This window comes from Pteropus alecto, unplaced genomic scaffold (genome assembly GCF_000325575.1).
Source record: "Pteropus alecto unplaced genomic scaffold, ASM32557v1 scaffold87, whole genome shotgun sequence".
NCBI lineage: Eukaryota > Metazoa > Chordata > Mammalia > Chiroptera > Pteropodidae > Pteropus > Pteropus alecto.
This window is the reverse complement of record NW_006443225.1, coordinates 12,819,121-12,842,814: the sequence shown is the minus strand read 5'-3', so window position 1 is coordinate 12,842,814 and position 23,694 is coordinate 12,819,121. Positions and strand designations below refer to the sequence as shown.

The 23,694-nt window shown below is 43.3% G+C and overlaps 1 protein-coding gene and 2 pseudogenes across 6 annotated transcripts in view; 2 read left to right on the top strand and 1 right to left on the bottom strand.

Annotated features, from left to right (window-relative positions):
- NCOA2 (nuclear receptor coactivator 2) overlaps positions 1–13,617 on the top strand; it is a 252,360-nt gene extending 238,743 nt beyond the window's left edge. For 5 of the 6 annotated variants that reach the window (XM_006924020.2, XM_015598653.2, XM_025041208.1 and 2 more), the window contains 5 exons: positions 343–577; positions 2,197–2,374; positions 2,956–3,154; positions 5,088–5,177; positions 9,719–13,617. In XM_006924020.2, coding sequence (XP_006924082.1) covers positions 343–577; positions 2,197–2,374; positions 2,956–3,154; positions 5,088–5,177; positions 9,719–9,730 — 714 coding nt within the window. In that variant the 3' untranslated portion in view covers positions 9,731–13,617. The remainder of the gene's footprint in view (positions 1–342; positions 578–2,196; positions 2,375–2,955; positions 3,155–5,087; positions 5,178–9,718) is intronic. The other variant, XM_025041207.1, reaches the window with a different exon arrangement.
- A 5,517-nt stretch (positions 13,618–19,134) lies between these two features.
- Positions 19,135–19,225, top strand: LOC112472724 (annotated as a pseudogene).
- Positions 19,226–22,133: 2,908 nt separating this feature from the next.
- LOC112472683 lies at positions 22,134–22,254 on the bottom strand (annotated as a pseudogene).
- Between the last annotated feature and the right edge of the window lie 1,440 nt (positions 22,255–23,694).

The window sequence follows — 23,694 nt, the reverse complement described above, 5'->3', positions numbered from 1 at the left end:
TAGAATGAGACTCTAAAGTGCCATCCTCAAAGCTGACATCACAGCTGGGACAGTGTTTCCGTGAGGTCCTTCGGCTCGCTGTGGCCCATCTCACAGCGAGTCCCGAGCTCTCTCCCACATGCGTCCTTGCAGGGCTTCAGAATCGTCATCATCTCTGTAGAACTTGGAAGCTCACGTTCTCAACCACCAGTTGTTCAACTCTAAAATGTTCTTTCCATGTAAATTTATTTCCCAAATAATTTTGCGCGAGGCTATGCCATTCGTTACCGAGTTTCTAATGTGAGGCTTATTTTCCGACCCGTGTCCACCCCCGATGCCTCCCTCGTGTGTCCCCCCCTTCAGGCACCTATTAACGCACAGATGCTGGCCCAGAGGCAGAGGGAGATCCTGAACCAGCATCTTCGACAGAGGCAGATGCATCAGCAGCAGCAAGTTCAGCAAAGAACTTTGATGATGAGAGGACAAGGGTTGACGATGACCTCCAGCATGGTGGCTCCTGGCGGCATGCCAGCAGCTATGAGCAACCCCCGGATCCCCCAGGCCAACGCACAGCAGTTTCCGTTTCCTCCAAACTACGGTACTGGACTTCTGTCCCCACCACCTCTCTCCAGCCCCTTCACCCCACTGTCCCCCAGCCCTGGGTCGCAGCTCCTCTCTCGCAGCTCTTTGCATGGCTCCCAGATGAACCTGGCTAACCAGGGGATGATGGGAAACCTGGGCGGACAGGTAGGGCCTGTCAGGAGTCCCCAGGTCCAGCACGGTACCTTCCAGTCTCTCAGCTCAGGTACCACCTTTTCTCTGAGTGCAGGTCTTACTTTAAGAGTGACTGAAGTAAGTGTGAGAGTGTGTGAGTGTGTGTGTGTGCGCGCGCGCGCATGCATGTATGAATATGTTTATGTCAGTGTCTCAATATAGGCGGATGTGTTTATATTTATATGTCAAAACCTCTGACTCAAACAAATCAATGGATATATACAAAATGCTGAAAGACTTATAAACGTAAATATTAGAGACATTCTGCCACTTTTCAAAAATAAAGACTTTCACGATTATACCAGATCTTGAATGGTTTATTCTTGAGAAGTGCTATGTAGAAACCACAATGAAAGACCTTAGTTTTTTCATATCGACTTGTTGTTTAATGTCAGTCTTAAGAGACAAAGGTATAATGTCATCAACGTTAATATTTGTGTGCATGTCATGTTCAATTAATTGAATTATTGATAAAAGTGCTTACGTTAACGTGAATATTCAAAATGACTTTCCCTATCTTTTGCCAGCATTATCTATACATAATATCAAGTTTTTGTGGTCAAATGTATGTCTCGCATTTCTTTAAAGAAACAGAGATAATCAGAGATAATATGCAGCTTTTTCCCATGTGATCTTAAACTTTTCTTTTACAGCTAATTTAAGTATTAATTAAATATGCACATTTTACACATCCTGTAGACAAAAATGTGCTTACCTTAACATCATCCTTGAAATTTTTTAAGAAATCGCCTCCTTTATTTTCAGGCTCCTTTCCTCTATTATCTTTTTGATGATTTAGAAAACTCTTCTGAAAGTTTCTTTTTCCTTTGGGTCTAAATGTCATTTGCCACTAAACTAAACAAGAAGCTTGCATTGAATTTTTTTTCTTATCTTCAAGAATATCATAGAGCCCTTTATAAAGACAAACAAGCCAATCATCAGTGCAGTTACTTGTTTTTAAAAAATGCATCTATCATATAGAATGATGGGTCAATTCAATAAAAATAAAAACGATTCAAATGTGTTGACTTTTCATATATAGTCAAACTTTAATCCAGTTTAAACTTAAATAGTCCTTAGGATATATAAAATTTTCTAGACTATTTCGGGGTCAAGTGAAATCCATTTTTGGATTTTATGAGATCCATTTTTGATTTGGAGAAGGATATGGGGGAAAATAGTATTTTCTCTCTCTGCCTCTAGCCATGACGTTTGATATGGTCCCTGTCACTACTACAGGGGATCGGGGCGTGGAGATTTTTCTCTTCGTGCCCTTTATCCCAGCCTGGAATCTATTTAAAATATATATAATTAACCAATATATGATCAGATATTTTAAAGTAATTTTCTGTGTGTATTTAATTTGAATGTTCTCTTTCTTTCCCCCCAGTCTCTGCAATAAAACTAACAATCTCCTTTGGATTTCCGGTTTTGTGTTTTAAGGAATAAGTCAGCAGCCTGATCCTGGCTTTACTGGGGCTACGACCCCCCAGAGCCCTCTGATGTCGCCCAGGATGGCGCATACGCAGAGCCCCATGATGCAGCAGTCCCAGGCTAACCCAGCCTACCAGGCGTCCTCGGACATGAACGGATGGGCGCAGGGGAGCCTGGGCGGGAGCAGGTACGCTGCGCTTGTGTCTCTTGGACGGTGCCAGGGAATGTCTGGAGAGCACGTGCCTCTCTTCTGCAGTTTTCATAACTTTTTTGCTCAAGCAAGTGACATCGAGTAAACTGCCAAGCGAGCCAGTTTACCTCTCCTAGGGCAGAAGTTACCAGAATTTACAAAAGCTTGGCATAGTATCTGTTCCTTGGGAGTGAAAAGAACTCCCCTAAGAAGGCACCAGCCCCCCTGGTTTCTGATGGAAACTGCTGAGGACGGCGGTGCCCTAGGCGCCATGCTTTATCGGTGCGCGTAATAAAAGCAAACAGAAAGCCCGTCTGTGCGCGTGAAAGTGGGAAATGTCATTCCAGACCTTCGAGGCCACGTGGTCGCCCTGCAGCTCCGCTGGGCACGTCCCCTGCTGTTTCTGACCTCTCCTCCTTTGGCCGTCGCCGCCCCCACACACCCCTCCCCCACACCCCTCTCCCCTGTCCTCTCAGGCTGGATTTATGCATCCTGAAAGCAAATGCCGGAGAAACGTGCTCCGAGCTGCCTGCCCGCTCGCCGAAGGCTCTGACGCTTTCCCTCTCGTTGCGTCCTAGCATGTTTTCACAGCAGTCCCCTCCACACTTCGGGCAGCAAGCAAACACCAGCATGTACAGTAACAACATGAACATCAACGTATCCATGGCGACCAACACAGGCGGGATGAGCAACATGAACCAGATGACAGGACAGATCAGCATGACCTCAGTGACCTCCGTGCCTACGTCGGGGCTGTCCTCCATGGGTCCCGAGCAGGTGCGTGGCCCGGAGCCCATGTCCTGACTTTCTGTCTGTTTTCTGCAATGCATGTATCTTGCGACATCTGCTGTCAACTCCCACCTTTATTTTGAAGTGTTTTTTTCACTTGTGTCAGTGAGATTAACAGGAGTACTTGTTAATGATGAAATAATGGAAGAAAGCCTGGCTACTCAAGGATCTTTGAAAATATTTAACTTCCTTGTCACTTAATTTTTTCTCCTATTTGAAGAATTTAGCAGTATCTAAAATTAATCTCTAAATATGGAGTCTTATATGAGCTTTAAATAGCTTTATTTTGGATTTATAGTGTAAGAACTGATTTGTTTTCTAAATGTAAAACCAGACGAATCACAAAGGCCAAACTTCTGCCATCCAGTTAGCTTTAAATGACACTTCACTCGTGCAGTAAGAGACTGACAGAGATGATCCAAAAACTATTCTTTATTTTTGGTCAACTTTTTTTTTAATAATTCTGTTTTTTGTTGAATAACACCACCATTCTACTACCCCTATGTACATACCAGCTTCACTGGTGGGAAAGAGACTCAAAGCTTCTGATATCTCATATCTCACATAGCCATTCTGGAACTCAGATATCTGTGGTGGGCTGATCCACAGTTAAAGATACTTGTTAATAACTTTTAAATGGTATTTACAGGAGGTCTTAATTTTAAAGGGCACAGAATGTTCGGCATTCTACTATCTCAGTAGTTCTTTCAAAGCCCAGACGTGGCAAGGACCTAGAATCTTACGTTATACGTGGAGTTGCTGTGGCGCGGGAAGCTTAAATGACTTAACCGGTCAGGCACTGAGAGCACTGAGTCTCAGATCACAGCTGTGAGACGGTGCCAGCCGGAAGCCTCGCTTTGGTCTGTTTCATGCTGCTGCTGGTACACCACCATTTGCGCGAAAATTTGCTGAATTTTAGTGCTTTTACACTGTAAACACTGCTTATCATGTTTTATTCTGTAAAAAGATATTAATAAAAATGCATAGAAAATTTAAAGCTCTTTGCAATTTAAGAAAGCTCTATGCATGTGTGTGATAGTAATTTGCACTTCTGTAGTTGGATTGATGGTGGCTAAATGCTTATTTGGGTAAGTGACACAGACATCAATTAAAGAAATACAGACTTTTAGCTTTTCGATGGAGAAAATGTAGTGTTGATGAATTTTCTACAAAAACGGGCCATGAGTGGTTCCTGATTTGCTCTCTAGGGAAAGTGTACCAGGTAAGGGCTGCTAAGGCGGTCTAGGCTGGCGTGGGTCCTAGCCGGCCTACCCAGAGGTGAGTTGGTGCATTTTAACAATCCAGATTGCTTGCAAACTTTCGTATAGATTTAAACCTTTTGACTATCAGAAGCTCCCAGATAACAAATGCACTGTGTATCTTCAGACACAATCAATCCTGTATCAGCAGTGGTACATTTCCTTTGTAATTTGTGAAAGAAATGTACAAATGCTGATGAATGGTTCGCTTGGTCATAGAATAGTCACAAAATCAGTGCTGATCTGGGTCTTCACCCTGCTCTTGCAAATCGTAACTTGCCTGAGCAACAAAGATATTAGGAGCCGCTCAGATGACCTCAGAGCCCCAAATGTGAGCGTTGGCCTAATTCGAGTCAGCCAAGAAGGTGAGCGTGTGGCACGAAAGTGTTTCTAGTGTTATCGTCTCTGTTGAATTTTTGTACAGGATGCAAGTAAAATTTAATTCGATAGCAGCTTATATATGTTTATAAATAAGTATTTGTTTTCATGTGCCTCTGTGTTCTCCCCGAAGTATAAACATGGGAGACCAGATTGAGGGGCGTAGCCACTTTTACATAGTCGTCTTTCCCGGTTACTCTTGTGAACACAAAGAGGAGGCAGGTTGATGGCTGGTTATTTCTGGGTCCCTCTAAACTGCCACTGTCCTGTCCTGTCGCCTTCAGGTTAGTGACCCTGCTCTGAGGGGAGGCAGCCTTTTCCCAAACCAGCTGCCCGGCATGGATATGATCAAGCAGGAGGGAGACGCGTCCCGGGTAAGAAACAGCGAAGAAATGCGTGAACAGGGTCGAAAAGTGAACATGAATATTTTATAGACCAAAATTGGCAGGTATATTGTCAGCCAGTAGATTGAAGATCGTTGTAATGCTTGTAATTTTTAAAAATGTCTTCTAATTTTATCTGACGTACAATGGTTTTGTGTGAATAATTATTTCTTTAAGCCGATTTTAATTGAACCGATGGTGGCATGTTAATTAAGAACACTAATTTTGCTTTGGAATGATATTATTACAGCAAAGCAAAACATAAAGTAGCAATGAATTAGTCATGTTTGGGCAAACTTTGATTTATTTTTGCTTTTCCTAAATTGTACTGTTAGATTTTCAGGAGGGTGAAGAACCAATTTATGATACTGTCTCTCCTTTAATTAAGTCTATGTTTATTCTAAGTGTTTGTCTGTATTTTATTTTGTTTGGGCAACAATCTTATATATTATTCACTTGTCACCTTAAACACTCGCTCTAAGGAGAGTAATAGCACCACGTTCAGCCAGATCTAAAACAGTGGTCAGTACTCAGAGCCCAGGGAGCGTGTGCCTGGCAGCAGCCGTTACAGGGAGGCTCTGTGAGCCCCTTGAGGCAACAGAAACAATCCTGACCCTTTAAGTTACAGGCTCTCTCAGTGGAGAAAACGTAGGATTGATATTGAGTTTCCTACCAGGAAAGTGGCTCTTGGATGGTTTCGTTGACATTACCATTCAGGTTTAAAAAGTAACAGCATAAACTCGATCCAGATTTTAACGACATAGTGTGCGAAATTTCTCTGTGGCTTCTCCTGTTCTCCTGTGGGCGGGAGTCGCGTGGATGTTACCCATGCGCTCAGACGCACAGCTCGTCTGGATGGTCAGGTACTGACGGAGTTAGCCAGACAGCAGGAGGAGTGTGTTTCATATTGACGTGTTTAGACTCTGTGTGCCATCACTGAGGGCTGAAGGCCCTCGGGGGGCTGCCCTGTCCTGCTGCCAGCCCTGGTCTCCGCTCCGCCGCGTCTCCACAGGTAGAGACCACATGACTCAGGACGGCTTATGTGCAGAACGGAGGCCTGACCCTGGGAGGGACTCCCCAGGGGGACTATGACTTAGCGATAACTCGGCTTCCACAGAGGATGCTCATTTTAAGCCCAGAGTGCCAGGGGGCTCACCCTCTGAGCACGTCATCTCTCGCCACGTGCAGAGAAGAATGTATTTGGGAGGCCTGAGTCACACCTCCCTCTCCGAAGCCACCATGCCAGGATCAGACCTTCCGTCCCTCACCCTCCAGGGTGACTGTGACCCGGCCCAGACCAGGGCTCCAGCAGAGCAAGGCTTCTGCGAAAGCCACCTCTGAGGGCAAGGCCCTCGGGAGAAGCGGCCCAGTCTCCCGCTCCCGTCTTCCCCGAGCCAGAAAGGGACTCGCCTTCTGTCCTGCTGCGTGTCACCTCTGAGAAGGGAGACTTGCCTGCTGTCAAGCAGGACTCCCGGTGGTCACGCCATCTTCTTGTTAAACAATTACAGAAACAGCCGACGTGTACCGAGCACCTACTGTAAGCCTGGTTCTCTGCTAAGAGCTTTATTTAAATTTTAACGTCCTTTAAACCTCAGCACAACCGATGGCAGAGCTCCCTTCCTGAGGCTTCAGCGCCCAGCGCGAGGTCCCGCGACACCGGGAAGCGAATCCCCGCAGGCCGGCCCCAGGCGCGCGGTCTCAGCCCTTGTCCGCCCCTGCCCGCCTCCCCGGAGGGGCATGGAGCTCTCGTGAGGTTTTTCTCAGCGTTCGACGCAGGTCACGTTGGAGAAAGCCAGAGGGAACAGATGAGTCTCTCGTTGGCTCCGTTCCCTTCTCCCTTCTCGTAGCTCCGGCAGGGACGGGAAGGGTGCCCGCAAGGCCAGCCTCAGTCGTCGGGAGCTTGGTCTCAGCAGGGAGGAGCCTCTGAAGTGAGGAAAGGGCTGTGCCCGCGGGCGCAGATGCGGCCGGCAGAGGCAGTTTGGCCTCCCAGCCTTTCTAGACGAGGAGACTGGGCCTCGGGGCCAGCGTCACACAGCTGGTGAGCGGCGGCTACGTCTTAGGGGGGAGGAAGACCACCCCGAGTAGCACCAGAGAGAGGCAGGGACCTCCCAGCCTCGACTCGGCCTCAGAGCTAGCGCTGGGCACAGTGAAGAGGGGAGCATTAGGCGGACGAACCCTGAGAACCAAGGCGTTTACCTTCACGCATGTCCAGGTGCTCACTAAAACGAAAATGGGGCCGTCAGCGAGCGTTAGGGTCACGGAGAGCAGCTGCAGTAAATGTAGGATGTTCTCTCCATCGATGGGGCCCTTGGGGAGCCATGGAGAGTCTCCCTGACCCCCATCATTAAGCCCTGGTCATTTATACCCCTCTCACTTTCTCTGTTTCTTTCAGCTTTCTCTTAAATCTGGCTTGTCTATCTCTGCTTTGTTTATGCTGAACGTTAAAGCCAGGGAACAGTCTGTCACAGGCACTCTCGTTTCCTTTGTGAATAACATGTACAGTATATCCCTTCTAAGCCACGAGTAATAACCGATTTGTCACCATACTGCTGATGTGTGCACAGAGAGGGCTTTGAGCATTTTTGTTGTCCTGTGTTTCTATAATACTCCCCGCTGCTGCCGAGAGTCAGGAACTTCTTTTCAGATTTTTATTGGTAATCTGGTTCTGTTTGTTGAGCTAGAAACCTCCGTGATCCATCATTAATTGAATCTGCGCTCCATTTATCTTGAAGCGGAGATTAAAATTGTACCTTGCTTAAGCAGAGCTAGTGGATACTAGATTTACCAAACTGGATTTACCAAAAAACTGTTTAGAGGAGGACAATAACTTTATTTAACCAAAAGATTCTTCCTTTTATGGGAATTATAATATCCCTTTATATTGTGTATATATTTAAACATATTAAAGTTGAGTTTACGGCTCAGCCTCGTGGCTCTTGTATGAAGTATAGTTGTAATTAGTTGTATTAACTAGTGTTATGGAGAGATCACTAACTAGGATCTGCTTTGAGTTGGTGGTGACATTTACTGAGCACTTATATAATCTTCACAACAGCCCTAAGACATATCATGTGCAAAAAGATTAAGTGACTCCTCCCCACCCCACAAGTGACACAGCCAGAATGCCAAGCCAAGCAGCGTCACTCCAGAGGCATAGGCCATGCTCAGCGTTCTCTGTCCCTAAACTGACTGTGGCTAATAGCTACTTGCTGATGTCGGTCCATGTTAAAGATACTGGCTTAAAGTTTCTAAGGACATAAATACTTCTCAGTAGAATTTTTCTTCAGACTCCTTGGAAATTGAAGGATTTTTTCCCATATTTCAGTCCAAGCCATGAAGTATTTCCATGTAAAATCATGTAAGTGACACAAATTAGGAAAAAATATATTACAGAGAAAAGTTCGTTAAACGTCCTCCGAAGAGGACATGTCATCAGAGGTCTCCTAAGCTAGTCTGTAAGCTGGGGAGAACTCTGTGACCAGGAGCGTGACCCCACCTCCGACCACTGGGGTCCGTGATCTGGCGAGTGTCCCCAGGTCCCTTTCAAGGTGCTGGTGAACTAGATGGTTTGGGGCCGACTTGCTCTCTAATCTTACTTAAACTAGATAATTTTTAATGGCCCTGATGTGCTAAAATTATGTGTCTAAATATCTAAATCCCAGAAGCAGTTGTTAAATGTTCCCACAGAACTCGGATCACACTGTTGTTCAGTCATCTGCCTGGCCTGTTCAGCAAAGTTTTCTAGCAGTGACTAGAAGTGTCTTGTTATGATTATATCCTCAGTACCTGACACACAGTAGATGCTCAATTAATATTTGCTAAATGAATGAAAATTTTTGCGGGGAAGATAGTCACTAGCCAAAGAAAAGTGTTGACTGATAAACTTGCACCAACCAAAGAAATACCTGCACCTGATTCTTGCTCACTACAGAAAGCGGACAACCCTTGGTGTCCATCATCAGCTCATAGCAGCCAGAAACAAATAAGTATAGCGTTGAGTCAGAGCCCCGGGTGATTTCACATGCTGAAGCGAGGAGCACACACTCCCTGGGGGTGTGGAAGGCACCTCAGTAAAGGAGAGTCAAGAGGGACATGTTACAGGAAGTGAGTTCGATGATTTCGAGGAAGGGTTGGGAAAGCGGTGGCCGCTTCTGGACTGGATGCTGTCAAAGGCAGGAGCAGTTCAGCAACTGAGAGTTTCAGTTATGTCTTTTGAGAAGGTGGGAGAGATTTAATTGGACTGGGACGCCATCGCTCAGAGCAGCAGTCATGCAGGAGAGGCTGGCGACGCATCGCAGTCTGTGTCCTTCAGAATAGCGGAAGGAATCTGCTGGCCTGTGCAGACGGTGTTTGTGTTCACTCAGAAACGGTGCCCCCTGCTCGTCTGCATCAACGTCAAGTGTGACTCATCCAGGGGCAGCCCTTGTGGTCGGCATTATTTAAAATGGTGGAGGTCTTCGATGTGTTTGTGATGGGCTTTATGATGGTTTTATCCGAAATCAGAGATCTCTCACAGCTTTCTCTTCCCGCAGAAGTACTGCTGACACCGGAGGCAGCTGGCTGCTTCTTTCTTCAGCCGACTGGGCTCACTCGCTCGAAGCGCCTCCCAGTCTGGAGAGCTGCGTCTGTTCGTTTCGACCCACCCGACCTGCCGGCCGGTTCTGCCCAGGCAGGCCCAGCGGACGGGCCTGGGCCTGGCCCCCAGGTGGAGCGGGCTGTGGCGCGAGGAGCTGCCTCTTCTCTGGACAGTCTGAAGCTTGCGTCCAGACAGTCGCTCAGTCTGTTCACTGCATTCACCTTAGTGCAACTTAGATCTCTCCTGCGAAGTAAATGTTGACAGGCAGATTTCATACCCGTGTCAGATTGAATGTATGTAAATGTCGTATTTAAGGAGACCTGCCGCACGCTCGCTCTGTCCCGTGTGGTTCCAGACGCTGGTTTCTTGCTTCGTTCCTGGCTCATCAGTCTAGTACAGAAGATTCAGATTTCATCAAGGGGGGAGAAAAGAATTTTAAAAAAAAAACAAAGAACTCCAGGTGTTCTACACTAAAGCCTGCATTTGGGATCAGAGCAGGGCAGACACCATGGACAGCGCTGTTTGGACAGATGCCCGAGGGCGAAGAGCAGCAGAGTCATGGTCGTGAGCTCTCAAGGCTGAGTTGGGACATTTCCAGTTACTGAACAGATGAGAAGGGGCCTGTGAGAGGGCTGTTAATGTTAACAAGTGCTTTCTCCTTTTCCTTCCACGCCCCCCCACCCCCAGCCCCGCTTTTTATTTGTTAAAACCAGACTGGTTCATCTAAATCGTGAATCAAGAAGAAATATTTCTCATTTCCGAATTTAGTTCCCTTTCGATTGATCCGATGATCAGCTTGGATCAGCATCTCCTCCTCCTACCCACCTGATCCCGACTCCCCATCCCTCTCCACCTGCCCCAGTTCTCCCCACTTTTGTTCATTTAAAAATAATAATAGTCATAATAAAAGCAACAGAAACCAGGTAAACCCTTTATTTCCTAAATGTTGTGCCAGCCACTTACCAATTGCTAACGATTAAATTTCAGAAAACCACATTCACTGGCAAGGAGAGGAGCTAAGACCAGACACCGGCCACACTGAGGGTGCCCGCTTTAGAAGCACGTGCACTGTGTCCCCGCGACGCTGGCCTACAGGACAGAAAACAATGGCGTGTTTAAAATTGACAGCAGATATCACGACAGATTTAACCTCCGCCGTGTGTTTTTTATTTTGTTTTCTAGCAGTGCTGACTAAGCCGAAGTTTTGTAAGGTACATAAAATCCAATTTATATGTAAACAAGCAATAATTTAAGTTGAGAACTTAAGTGTTTTAATTGTATAATTTTTGTGAGGTATACATATTGTGGAATTGACTCAAAAATGAGGTACTTCAGTATTAAATTAGATATCTTCATAGCAACGTCTCCTAAAGGTGTTTTGTAAAGGATATCAATGCCTTGATTAGACCTAATTTGTAGACTTAAAACTTTTTATTTTCTAAACCTTGTGATTCTGCTCATAAATCATTTATGTAATCTATATGATATGCAGCCGCTGTAGGAACCAGTTCTTGATTTTTATATGTTTATATTCTTTCTTAATGAACCTTAGAAAGACTACATGTTACTAAAGCAGGCCACTTTTCTGGTTGTTTTTCTTGCTCACTCCAGTAGGGGAATAACCTTTTATTAATTGGGGTCAGTTTCAGACAACTGCAGTACCAAGAAACTGATGACCTTTTTTGAGCTATTTCTCCCCAACCCCTATAACACACATACTTTCTTACCTAAATTTCAGAATGATGTCCTTTTGATGTCTAAAAAGCAAAGCATTTTATATCTCACTAGCCAGGCTTTTTAGGAACAGAGAGCCTTTTCCTTGAAATTTGATTATTTGTGGCAGGGTGAAAAATGGACAAGCCACCCCCATTTATATTTCTGTCTCTCCCTGTATATACGAATCACGGCTTATAGAGCGAGATCACCCAAAGATAAATGCTAAGTAGACAGTCTGAAGGTGTTGCTCCATACTAAAGAAATTTTCTGGAAATTTGCATTTTGATACCTTTTTCCACTTGAGAGGGGTCTCACTACAGGGAGGTGGCCAAGGAACAGCACTTCTCAGCGGCCACCAGTTCACAGGTCCCCCTCTGCTTTTTTTGGCTCTGCTTTTCTCAGCCAAACCATTGGGTTGCCCAGCCGTGACGGGAAAAGCGAGCAGATGTTGGCCCGAAACTCCGTGACCTCGTCGGCGCGTTGAGGCTTACGTCATACACAATTCAATGTGACCCGTTTCAAGTTGCTCTTTAGAAGTATGTGACTTAGAATGACTTTGACTTCACACAGCACAAAAGAGAAATGGAGTTTAAACTGGATTTGTTGTTTTGAGTTCTGAGTTCCTTTTCACTATAACCGTGTCCAAAAAAATACCTGTGTATCTTTTATTGTTTCTTCATCTGCCCACTGTGTTTCAATGTCAATCCCAAGTCAGACAGATCTGCAAACCTGTGATGCTGGTCATTCCCAACAATTCATGATCATGACTGTTTTGAAGGAAAAGAGATGATAAAGTCTCTTATGGTTCAGATCAGGTAATGGAGTTTGCTTTACATCTAAGAGAAGAAAAGTAAGTGAAGGAATCCTCTGATCATATTGATCACTGTAGAAGCAAAAGCCAAATCGATCCCCTTCATTATCAGTATTTCTCACGCTGTGCACAGTAAATTCGTTAGGCTGAGTCCTCGGTTTTTGTTTAATAGAACAAAGAATCAGTGTTTTACTTATATTACTAAATGTGAAAAACACAAAATGTGAAAAGTATACATACATTAACTTGGTCGTAAGACTCATTTAAGTGTTCATGTAATGTGGTAAGTTGACAAAGTGAAGTGAAACTGTTTTCCAGCAATGAATTCGTTTGACTCGAAGATTAAAATGCCCCCCCTCCCACGTGTTTCTCTTATGGCCTGTAATAATTGAAAGCAATGTTTTTGCAGTTTATATAATGCAATTTTTAATCTGTGTTTAAAAATGGAGTCCACATGGGCTGAACACATGAAATGGGTGGCCCAGATCCACTTGTAGAACCCAAAGATACACAATCAATTTTGAAATGCAACTTAAGCCATTAATTGTTGGTGTGAATTTAAAATTTTCTAGTATTTGTATGGTAGTATGCTGCCTAAGAGCAAAGCATTCTCTGCACAAAAGTAAATTACTGTAGTGGCTTCGATTTTAATTAGAATTTTCTCCCTGGTGTTTCTTTATAGACTAAAACAAAATCTTTTAAGTTTCTTACTACAGGTAAAAGCTATGTGCAAGAACCTCAAAATGCTAAAATCTAGCATAATGCCTTAGATCTGTTTTTAAGTCTTGTATATTCCTACATAGCTGTCCGATGTATTATATTTGTATAGTGAATTGTGTACAATTTTTGAATAAGTGCATCATCACTTAACCTTTACGTTGTTGAATAGTGATGATGATACATTTCTTCAAACATTTAACTGTCATTTTTTTCCTTTGTCATTTGTGGGTTTTATTTGTACAGTTCCTCATGAAGTTGCATCTGAGATGTGTGTATATGAAAAGATTATACAAGGGTAAAATTAAGCAATATATTAACTATGGTTCTTCAGGAGAAAGCTTACAGTGTTTCAGGTTGTGATTTATTTTCAGAATGGAGTTGACTCTGAACATCACTTTGTTCACCTGCATTGATGTTTGTATTTCTAGTGTGAGCAGTTTATGCAAAGGTAGATATATTCAGAGAAATTTTAAATACATTTATGCAAGTTAATATTGCTTTGCTGATGCTCTTTGCTTATTTGATGTTAAATAATGCTATTGTAAATAAAGAATTCTGTTGTTATTGCATCATTTAATAAATTTTAATGCCTTCGGGTTTTACATGGCTTTGGAGCTTGTAATGTGTTTATATCGTTCTCTTCACTTACAAGTGCTTTTCAGTTCGGAGCGCCGTGCTCCGAATGTAATACCGTCTTGCAGTTACGCAGCAGTGGGCGCTGTGCCCACCACTTGGACACCGGGTCCTCCTGGTGACCTGCTTTACAGGTTTTTAATCTGAAGCCAAGAGGGGTGATTCTTGCCGAAGACTGTCTCACAACCTCATGGCAAACGCAGGCCGAACCTAGGTGCACTGAGTCCTGAATGAGGGCACTGGCGCCTCTCGCCAGGCTGTGCCACCTCTTATCCCGTTCCTCCAGAAACGCTTACGAGCGTAATGTAGCCTCCCGACTGACTGAAGCTTACATGTCAAACATCAGAACATTCATGGGAGTTTTAATAGGTTGATATGTTAATAGTTGATAAACAGTGTTAAGTACAATATACCTAAACCCCAGGTCATAAGCTATATGAAATACTAGTAAATACAATCTGGAATTGTATCTTTAAAAGAAATCGGAAACAAAATGAGTGATTAGAAAACGTCGTCAATGCTTTGTTAACTATATTAAGAAGTAATAGGAAGGGGGGAAACATGATTAATGTGATAGATGCCATGTCATATATTTGAGTAATGACTACCAGCCTCCATTTATGAGAAAATACCAAGGAAAAAAGGAAACCTTGAGGAAAAGTAAATGTCCTAAAGTTATTCGTTATCAGATAAAATGCAATTCCGGTGTGATGTAATCTCAATTAATGGTGAAATGTTCAAAGTATTCATTAGAACAAAACAAAGAGGCAGGCCCACTACAAATGCTAAAAAAAAAAATGGATATTGTTACTGAACCAGAAGAGGTGAGACGTTTTTAGCTCATGTGACCATCTCTGGGGAAAACCTGAATGAATAAAAAAAGCTCAGAGGCATAGAATATAAAAACATATATACCTTCTGTCCACACTAAAAAAGATTTTTAAAATCTCCATTTGTAATAAAATGACACAATGCATATAAAATAGGATCACACTTAACACGAAGTGTGAAAGACCTTTGTGTAGAAAACTATAGTTTTACCAAAAGACAAAAGACGATAAAAACGGAGACGTGGCAAGAACCGAGAAAAGGGAGGACCGATGTTAGAAAACCATCAGCGCCTTCCCCAAATCATTGCAATTTCGATCAAAATCCAAAAAGTAAAAGCATTTGGAAGTTAAGGTACAGTAATAGAAATTTCAAAAAAGAAAAAATGACGGACTTCTCTTAATTATTGTAAAATAGCTACACAGAAATGGACAAATACATCAGAAGAACAGAATAGAGCCCAGAGACAGAGTGCTGTGTACATGTCGATTTAACATATAAGATGGCATTTCTAATCCGTAAGAACCTCTTCAAAAAAAATGGTGTTGAGACAATAGGAGGAAATATCAAGTTAACTACCTCACGATACTGACAAATCCCAACGAAATGTAAAATTAGAAGAATATGTATACATTATAAACAACGAAATGTAAAATTAGAAGAATATGTATACATTGCTGGAGAACTGAAGGTATTCATTAAGAAACAAAAGTTACTAAGAAGAAAGATGACAAAAATTTAATATTCTACCAACAAAGTTCAAAGAAACTGAAGACAGTGTGTAACAAGGTGATGATGTTAACATAAGGTTTACAAAAATAAACAGGAAAGAGCAAAGAGTGTGGACAGATAATGAAAGTCCAAAATGACTACTAAATATCAAGAGATTTTCATCCATTTGGCAAAAAATTAAGAGTTTAGTAATAGCCCTGAATACTTCTACAGACTTCAGTGGGAATATCGATCCTTCGCTATCCAGAGCAGATGTTGGTGTAAATTTGGTGAGATCGGTATTTCCCCTGAATTTTGGGTAGTACACCAAAGCCATATGGCTGGAGTCGTCTGGCAAATTGTTCAGAATTTAAATCCAGAGCATCCTTTGAAATGTCCACATTCGCATAGTTGAACTTATTATTTTTCTTTCCTAGCTTATGCTCACTTTGCATTTATTTTGGTGGGTTTTTTTTTTTTCCTAACTTCTTGAGGATTATGTGAATACTTCATCAAATTTCAACCTTTGTGCCTTTCTAATATATATATTTCGAGCTTATAAATTTTCCTGTTTACTGCTTTTAGCTGCCTCCCTCACATTTTGCCGGCTTTCTTATCAATTAAAATCTCCAGTTATGGCTCTGGGGTTTTTTCCCCCTCCCCTTAGTTGTGTCCATTTTCGCTTACTGTATTCAGAAATGCTATTAGGAGCATACACATTTCTCCAAGATGAACTGACCATTTAAATCATATATTGCACCATTTTATCTCTGGTAATCCTTTTTCGTTTTCATATCTTTATTCCTCCTTTTATTTTCAACCTTGGAAACAGCATGTAAGTAGTTCCTTACCAACTTTTTATCTAGTTTTATATCAGAGAAAGCTGGTAAGGTCTCCAATGATGGTTATAGATTGGTCTCATTCTCTGTTTATATCATCTTTGCTTGTATATTTTTGAAACACTGCTATTCGGTACATAGGTTAGAAAGAGAGATGGGTGATAGATGATAGATAGCGGTTATAAGTCCTTTTGATAAATCGACCCTTTACTCATTTGATCAGAGGCCAGAAGGTGAGGAAGTGTGACATGTAAGAATCTTGGGGGAAGAATACTCCAGCAGAGGGAACGGCAAGTGCAGGGGTTATGAGACACACCCGCTTTGGTGTCTGAAGGGCAGCAAGAAGGCCATTGTGGCTGGAGAAGGTAACTGATGGGGACTGAGAAGTAGCCAGGGCCTAGATCATGAAAGGTCTTCCAGGCCAAGGCAAGGAATTTGGAGACGATCAGAGCCGATCCTTAAGGGGGACTGAATGGGAGCACCCGGGAAGGTTGACTGCTTTTTCTTTATTTCTTAGGGTATAGACTAACTGTGTTTTCCTAAAGCTTGTATGTTAAATCTCAATCTCCAATGCGATTGTGTTTGGAGGTGGCCTTTGGGATGGGATTAGTGCCCTTATAAAAGAGACCCAGAGAGCCCCTTCCCTGCTACCATCGCGTGAGGACACAGGGAGAAGATGGCCATTTATGAACCAGGAAGTGGGCTCTCACTGGACATCGACTCTGCTGCACCTTGACCTTGGACTTCTCCAGAGCTGCGAGAAATCTCTGTTTTTAGCCCCTCAGTCTATGGTATTCCGCCATAGCCCCCCTAAGAGACTAAGACACCTAACTCCATTAGGGACCCATAAGAAGAGCCACAAATCACAATAGGCTAACCATATTCACCCACCCACTCACCCCCATACACACACACCCCAAAAAACTCGAACAATTTCTAGCAGGCTTGAACAAATGAGCAGAGAGTGAACAAAACTTTATACACACTTGCTTTCCGAAGACAGACAAACACTCATGTAACAGCACAGCTAAACTAATAACAGGAAAAAAGTGGACGAGAGATCAGCACTCATTAAAAATAATGGCGAAATGTTAGAATTAAAAGAAATTTCAAATTTACATTACCCACAAAACAAGGAAACTAAGACCAGATTTGCAAAAATGAAAGGCCTGGATTTCGTCACCAAATGGACTCTGTTAGTTATTAACTTATTTCCTCTCAGCCCCAAATTCACTCTGAGTGCCTTATGAAAATGAATCAGTCCTTTAAATAAGTCGCCTGCTGGCACTGAAGCTTTGTCAGTAGAGGGCGCTGGAGAGTCGTTACAGGAGGCAGTCGTTTCGCTCCCCGGTTCTGGTGCCGTCTCAGCTGCGTCCTGCAGGGTGCGCAGCTTCCCAGTGCCCTGCCGCCGCGCACAGCGGCCCGCAGCTTCTCAGGTGGTTTTGTAGCAGTGACCCCAGTGACACGTCTCCCTGTGAACAGCTTTCCCCCCAAGCACACTAAAGGGCTGATTTCCAGTAAGTTCCAGAGGGTGGCTTTCCGGCAAGCGCCACCAGTGTGGCACCACAGCAACCTGTCTGCCATTCAGTAGCCACAGCTGAGTCTTCCCCAGCGAGGTCTGCATCTCAGCCCACCGGGTGTGCGTGGCTAACAGACGCAGGATTGTGTAATATATGTTATGTCTTCCTACGTTCTGTAGGGGTCTCTTCTTACTAGCCAGCCCCTGGTCACTCCAATCCCCTGTCCCCAGAGATAATAATTCTCTATATTAAGCTTTCCCTGTTCAGATTACTGTACAGTTTCTCTCTCCTGATTGGTCCCAGACTGACACAGAATTTTAAACGAGCTGGCTCTCTATCCTGGCTGTCTTGGAGGACAAGAAATCCTGCTCTTTGAAGGTAAAAATTTTGTACACAGGAGCAATCTATTGTATAAGTTACAAATTATGGAAACTGTAAAAACTAATGAAACCATAGGGATGGTTTACAATTTCTGGTTTTCTTATGTGCTTTCTTTAAGAAAAATTAACGTCTTGAATTCCCCCGATGAATGACCTAAGGCCAAATTAAGAGAGTGGGTGGATGAATAAGTATACCTAGAAAGAGAGCATTCAAGTTAGACCAGGAGGCAGAAGGGAACTAACTCAATCAGAGTCACAGACATGGCGGGATTTCCTCATTAAAAATAGATGCTTTTAGAAGAAAAAACAAGATGCACTGAGGAAGGAGAGCAGGCGACTTATAGGACATGAGAAAATAGGTAAAATTTATAAATTGTGAAAACGGGCATTTTCTTTATCTTACAGAAAAGGTTGCGACTTTTTTAAATGACTTTTTAAAAAAAAACAATTAGTAGATGCTGGGAGGACGGTACCTAAGTAAGCACGTGGACTCCTCTTTCTCTGGAGAACAGAGAAGCCCTCACGCGCCCTTTGAAGCAGTCGGGAAACAATTCTTCACTGGCCTCTCTGCCCATCTTCTGGGCAAAGCGGACTGCCCTCTGCTCCGGACTATGTTTTCAGCTACGTTTGAATGGCAAACAATCTTGGATGATAGAGATAGTGTCCCCTTTCAGAGCAAAGAGCAAGTGGCTTACTGTCTTGGGAGACAGGGCAAAGTACAAGCATGGTCACTGCCCGTTATAAAAGGTCCCAGTTCCCTGCACCCCTGCGACATAGCCCACTGGGAACCAGAGTCCTCGGACCCTCCTTGCATTGCCCTGTGGAACTGAGACTTGGAGAACCAGTACGGAAACGCAGATGCTCTGGCTGGTTGGAATGCAAAGTGTTCAGTTCTGTATAATCCTGGGAAGGTCTGGCCTCCTGCTTTCTAGCAATTCTTCCCCTGGCCTCCCGTAGGTCCCTCTCGCACCTGCTCAGGTGGGTCTTCAGTCACAGACTCCAGGAGAACCCTCTGCAGAGCTCTCTGAGCACGTCACTCCTCATTGACATCCTGCCCCCCAAATTCCAAACACGCTGCTGCTCTGTATATCTTCAGCGCATTGAGGCCACTGGGCTTGGACTGGGATTCCCCTTCCTGATTTGGGGTTCCCCTTTCTGTTTTGGGGTTCCCCTTCCTGTTTTGCATGTGGAAACTGCCTCAAGAAGGTAAAACAGTGCTCGCTTCGGCAGCACACATACCAACATTGAAACGATACAGAGGTTATTAGTACTGTCCCTGGGCAAGGGTGACACACACATATTTTTGGACACCGACAGTGGATTAGTGGTTACCAGAGGGAAGCGGGGAGGGGAGAAGGCAGAGGGAGGGAAAGATAAAAGGGGTCAAATATATGGTGATCGAAGGAAATCTAACTTTGGGTGGTGAAGGCACAATGTGAAATATATACGACATACTGTTAAATTGTACACTTGAAACTTATTTGATTTTATTAATCAGTGTCACCCCAATAATTTTTAATAAAAAAATAAAAAAGGTAAAACGCTCAAGCATCGTAGCGCTCATCGCATTCATTTCCCTTTCCGATGTCACAGTCCTGTGCTGTTGCCCAACGTGTCCAAACAGTGGATTCATATTCTTTGTCCTGTGTTTGCTGTTCGCAGAAGCGCCATTCCTGTGGCTGTTAATCCTTCCCAGACACAGGAGAATCCTGCACGATAGATTTTTAATATACTGTAAGATTTCAGTATCTCAATTTACTTGCAATTTTTGCTCCACTGATATAAGTGAGATCAGGCTTTTAAAGCTCACACAGACATCTCTAATAGTTATTTTAAGCTTCTCTTCAACTATGGTTATGTTTCCTTTTTCATTTGCACTTGGTCATGCTTGCCAGACAGAGGTTTGTCTATTCTAATGACCCTTCCAGAGAAGCAGCTAAAGTTTTATTTACCTCATCCATTATTTTTAGTTTTTCGATTCAAGCTTAGTTTTTACCTTTTATGAATTCTTTCCTCCTGATTTCGTTAAGCATATTTAATTCTTTTTCCGGATTCTTATCTAGAATTGTTATTTTGTTTATTTTCTATCCTATTTAAATATAAAGACACTTATGGCTATGAATGTTTTTCTACTTATGGCTTTGACTGGCACAGTTGGAAACAATAACCCCCATCGCTCGTGTAAAATAGAACCAGAAAAACAACCCTATCGGTTACTCAATTGCAATGTTTTGTGCTTTGAGCATCACTTCTTTCTTCAATCAGTCATCACTCAGCAGATGAAGTTTGCCTTGGATAACCCTCTACTGTCCTTATGAATCTCTTATTCCTCCAACCTATCTTTATTTCCCCCGGATTGGTTTGGGAGAAACAGATCTCCAAAAACTGACCAGTGAGGCTGCAATTGTTTGGTCTGTGGTCAGAGACAGCCAGGCTCTGTCTGGCACTGAAGTCAGAGGTGCACAAGCAACATATCTGACTCATTTTCAATTCTCACGGGGCCATCTCGGTCCAAGGCCAGGCCTTCTGTAGGCTAAGCACCTATTTCTTATCTATATTCTCATTAAAATTCAAATTCTTGAGTATATCTTACCAAAAACAACAACAACAACAACAACAAAAAACACAACACAATTTATCAATTGTGGAACTTTCAATATAAGAAGCTTTCATTTTTTTTTTTTTTTTTTAAGTGATATGGAACCATTTTTAGAGTTCTAAAAGTCCGTGTGGCAAGCGTCACTTAGGAACAAGGGTTTATTTTTTACATTAAGCATTTGGAAACTAAGCAGTCCCTATCAGAGTTCTACTGCAGTGGGTTTTGCTTATTTTATTTCAATGATATTGAGGCCAATAATTCTTTCCCTGCGTTATGGGCTGAGCATTAGCTACTAAGATATGAACTTAATTTGTAACTCTGGAAAGAAACAAGTTGTACTCAGTTCCAACATTTTGAACGACTTGCCTTCCTCTACTCCAGGAATTCCAGTGTGCTGCTGGAAGCCACGAATTTGCCAAAAAGTAATTTAGTTGGAAAGAGAAACAGTTAGCATATAGGAAATAGGTGAAATAAACTGGCATTGTCCTACTGCTCTGCACAGTAGGCAAAATGCACAGGGAAAGCCTATTCAACGTAGGGGATATAGGACCAGGACTCCGGAAACGTGGTAAAATTTTGTTATAAAACTCATGAATCGATGAAGAAAAACACTTTGCCTTTCTGAAGATAGCACCATGTGACAGTCCAGGGCTGTGATTTTCTTATTTATTTATTTATTTACTGGCGGGGCGGGTGTAGGGGGTGGTGAGGGGCTGTGATCTTAACCCACGGTGCACCTGTGGCTCAGTTAGACGGGCTGAAATAGAGTTAAATCCCCATCAGCAAATAGGCAGTGAAGTCTCGGATCTCAACGCAGTCTTGCTCCACGTCCTCCTGCAGGACGGAGCCGTGTGCGCTTACCGACTCCACTCTGAACTCGGTCCAGTTAGGCCTTGGTCCCCGCCACCCCACTGAAACAGTTCTCTGTCGCGAGTCCCCGATGACTTCTCGGTGGGCGACTCGGTGGTCAACTTTCAGTCCTCATTTCACTTGACCAACTGTTAGTATCTTAAGTGGTTGTTCTCGAAAGCTGGTTTCCCAAGATCTGGGGGTGCAGCTCTCTCTAGGGTTTCCTCCTGTCTTTCTGCTGCTTCTGAGTTTCCTTCGTTAGCGCCTCTAATCGTTGCAGTGACTAAGGGTTCGGATTTGAACTTCTCTTGTTGATTCACACTCACACTTAAAGTGGCCTCATCCCGTCTCGTGGTTTTAAATACTAACTTCACTCCCAAATTTGTATCCACCACACCTTCTATCCTGAACTCCAGAATCATATGTCTAAAATCTGTCTAATATGTTCACTTTATTATACAATGGTCGCCTCAAACTCTAAACTCCTGATTTTTAGAAACGCATGATGGCCGTATCTTCTAAATATAGACCACTTTTCGCCACCACGCTGGTAAAGGATGAGTTCATCTCTCGTTCTAGTTTCGTTGCAAGAGCTTTCAATTTTCAATTTGAATCACTTTCCTTATGACCAAAACTGTTCATCTCAGAAGCGCCTTAAACTAAGGGGCAAAAGATGAGGACAGCAAATTTAACTATTACTTAATTGAATAGTCAAGGGCAGCCTTCTCTTTATTTTATTTTATTTATTTATTTATTTTTTTTTTATGCCTACAGCACCTGGTCTTTCTAGGTGGTCTCCCATTCGAGTACTAACCAGGCCTGACCCTGCTTAGTTTCGCAAGATCAGGCGGGGATCGGGTGTGTTCAGGGTGGCTTGGCCGTAGACCTAAGATCAGCCTTTTCTGACTAATAGGAAGGACCTTAGAATTTAAGGTAGTACAGGGAAGCTATGAGCCCAGCCTCCCTGACCTACATCAATAAGCATGTGTATTAACAGGCCCTTCAGATGATCAGCCTTTGCTTGAAAGTTTCCGTTGAAAGGACCTGAGAAACAGCCTGTGTGTGCCTGAGGTCCATCGAACAGAACAAGGACTAAAGAAGGCACAAAATGTGATACCATCCTTACTGAAGGCAATATCTATTTTATTTTGAGGTAAGATTGACTGGATATTAATCTTATATTCTTTAACAAAAGCAAATTCATTGAGGATTTTAGCAATCACCTTCAAACGACAATCAGGTAGATCAATAGATAGCTGCTTTTGCCACACTACCCACATTTTTTATGAACAGCCTTAAGCCAGAAACCAGGCATTTGATATTCAAAGGCTAGATGTGGAAATAACTCCTCTGATGGATGTACAGCATTTGCCCAAACATTTTAAGAAGATCAAAGACCCTAAACAAGTTCATGGTTTTTCCAGTTAAAATGGATGACCCCAGAAACTCCCTATGCCTCCCCACAGAAATGCCCACTGATAAAGGTACTTGATGCTACTCTGAACAAAAAGGATGCTGGAAAACCAATGGTCCCACTTTTAACAAGGAAAATTCTAACAGATAATAAGAAGAGAAGGCAATACTCAACTTCCAAGTCTTCCCTGAAAACCCACAAGAATTATCGTGAACAGTTCTGGGCCACAGTAGCTGTTTCCTTAGATTTGCAGAGGCTGCACTTTCAGTAACAACCTGCTAAGCTCACCCCTCTCCTCTAGAGTCAGTGAAAAGCCAAGAGGCGGCTGTGTGTCCAAAGGCCCTTGCACACTCTCTGCGCACCAGCTGCTGTCATTCTTGGTCTTTTGACTAAAATGCTCTTCCCCTGCGATAGCACACCAGCCTAAACCTAACGAGAGAGATTTATTATGGAAATGGAATGGCCAGAATAAGATTTCCCAGAAAGGTTCTCTTCTTTGAAATTCCTGAATCGTACCATAGCTCATTTGGAGTCAGACACAACTTGAAGATCTCTGTGAGGAGCCAGAGTCCTAAAGGTCCAAAACTTGACCACTGTTTTCAGGGTTGCTTGGGCTGAGCACACCACGGTTCAGACTGGTCCATCCCAACTTCCCCCAGGCTCGCCCAGCACCCATGAGGCCGGAAGGAAAGGGGAGTTCAGGCCATAGTAAAAGGACTGTCAGACAAAGTCCTTGTTTAACCTGACTATGAAATAACTCAGTAAGTGGGCATGCAGATTCACTCGCCATCTCAGGTTATTGTTAAAGTAACTGTACCCCGCATTCCAGTGGTGCCGATTCTAAATACTTTCTTTCCCCTAATCCCACCCAAGGCCACCTGCTTTACAGTTGTGCATCTATGTTTTGCCATC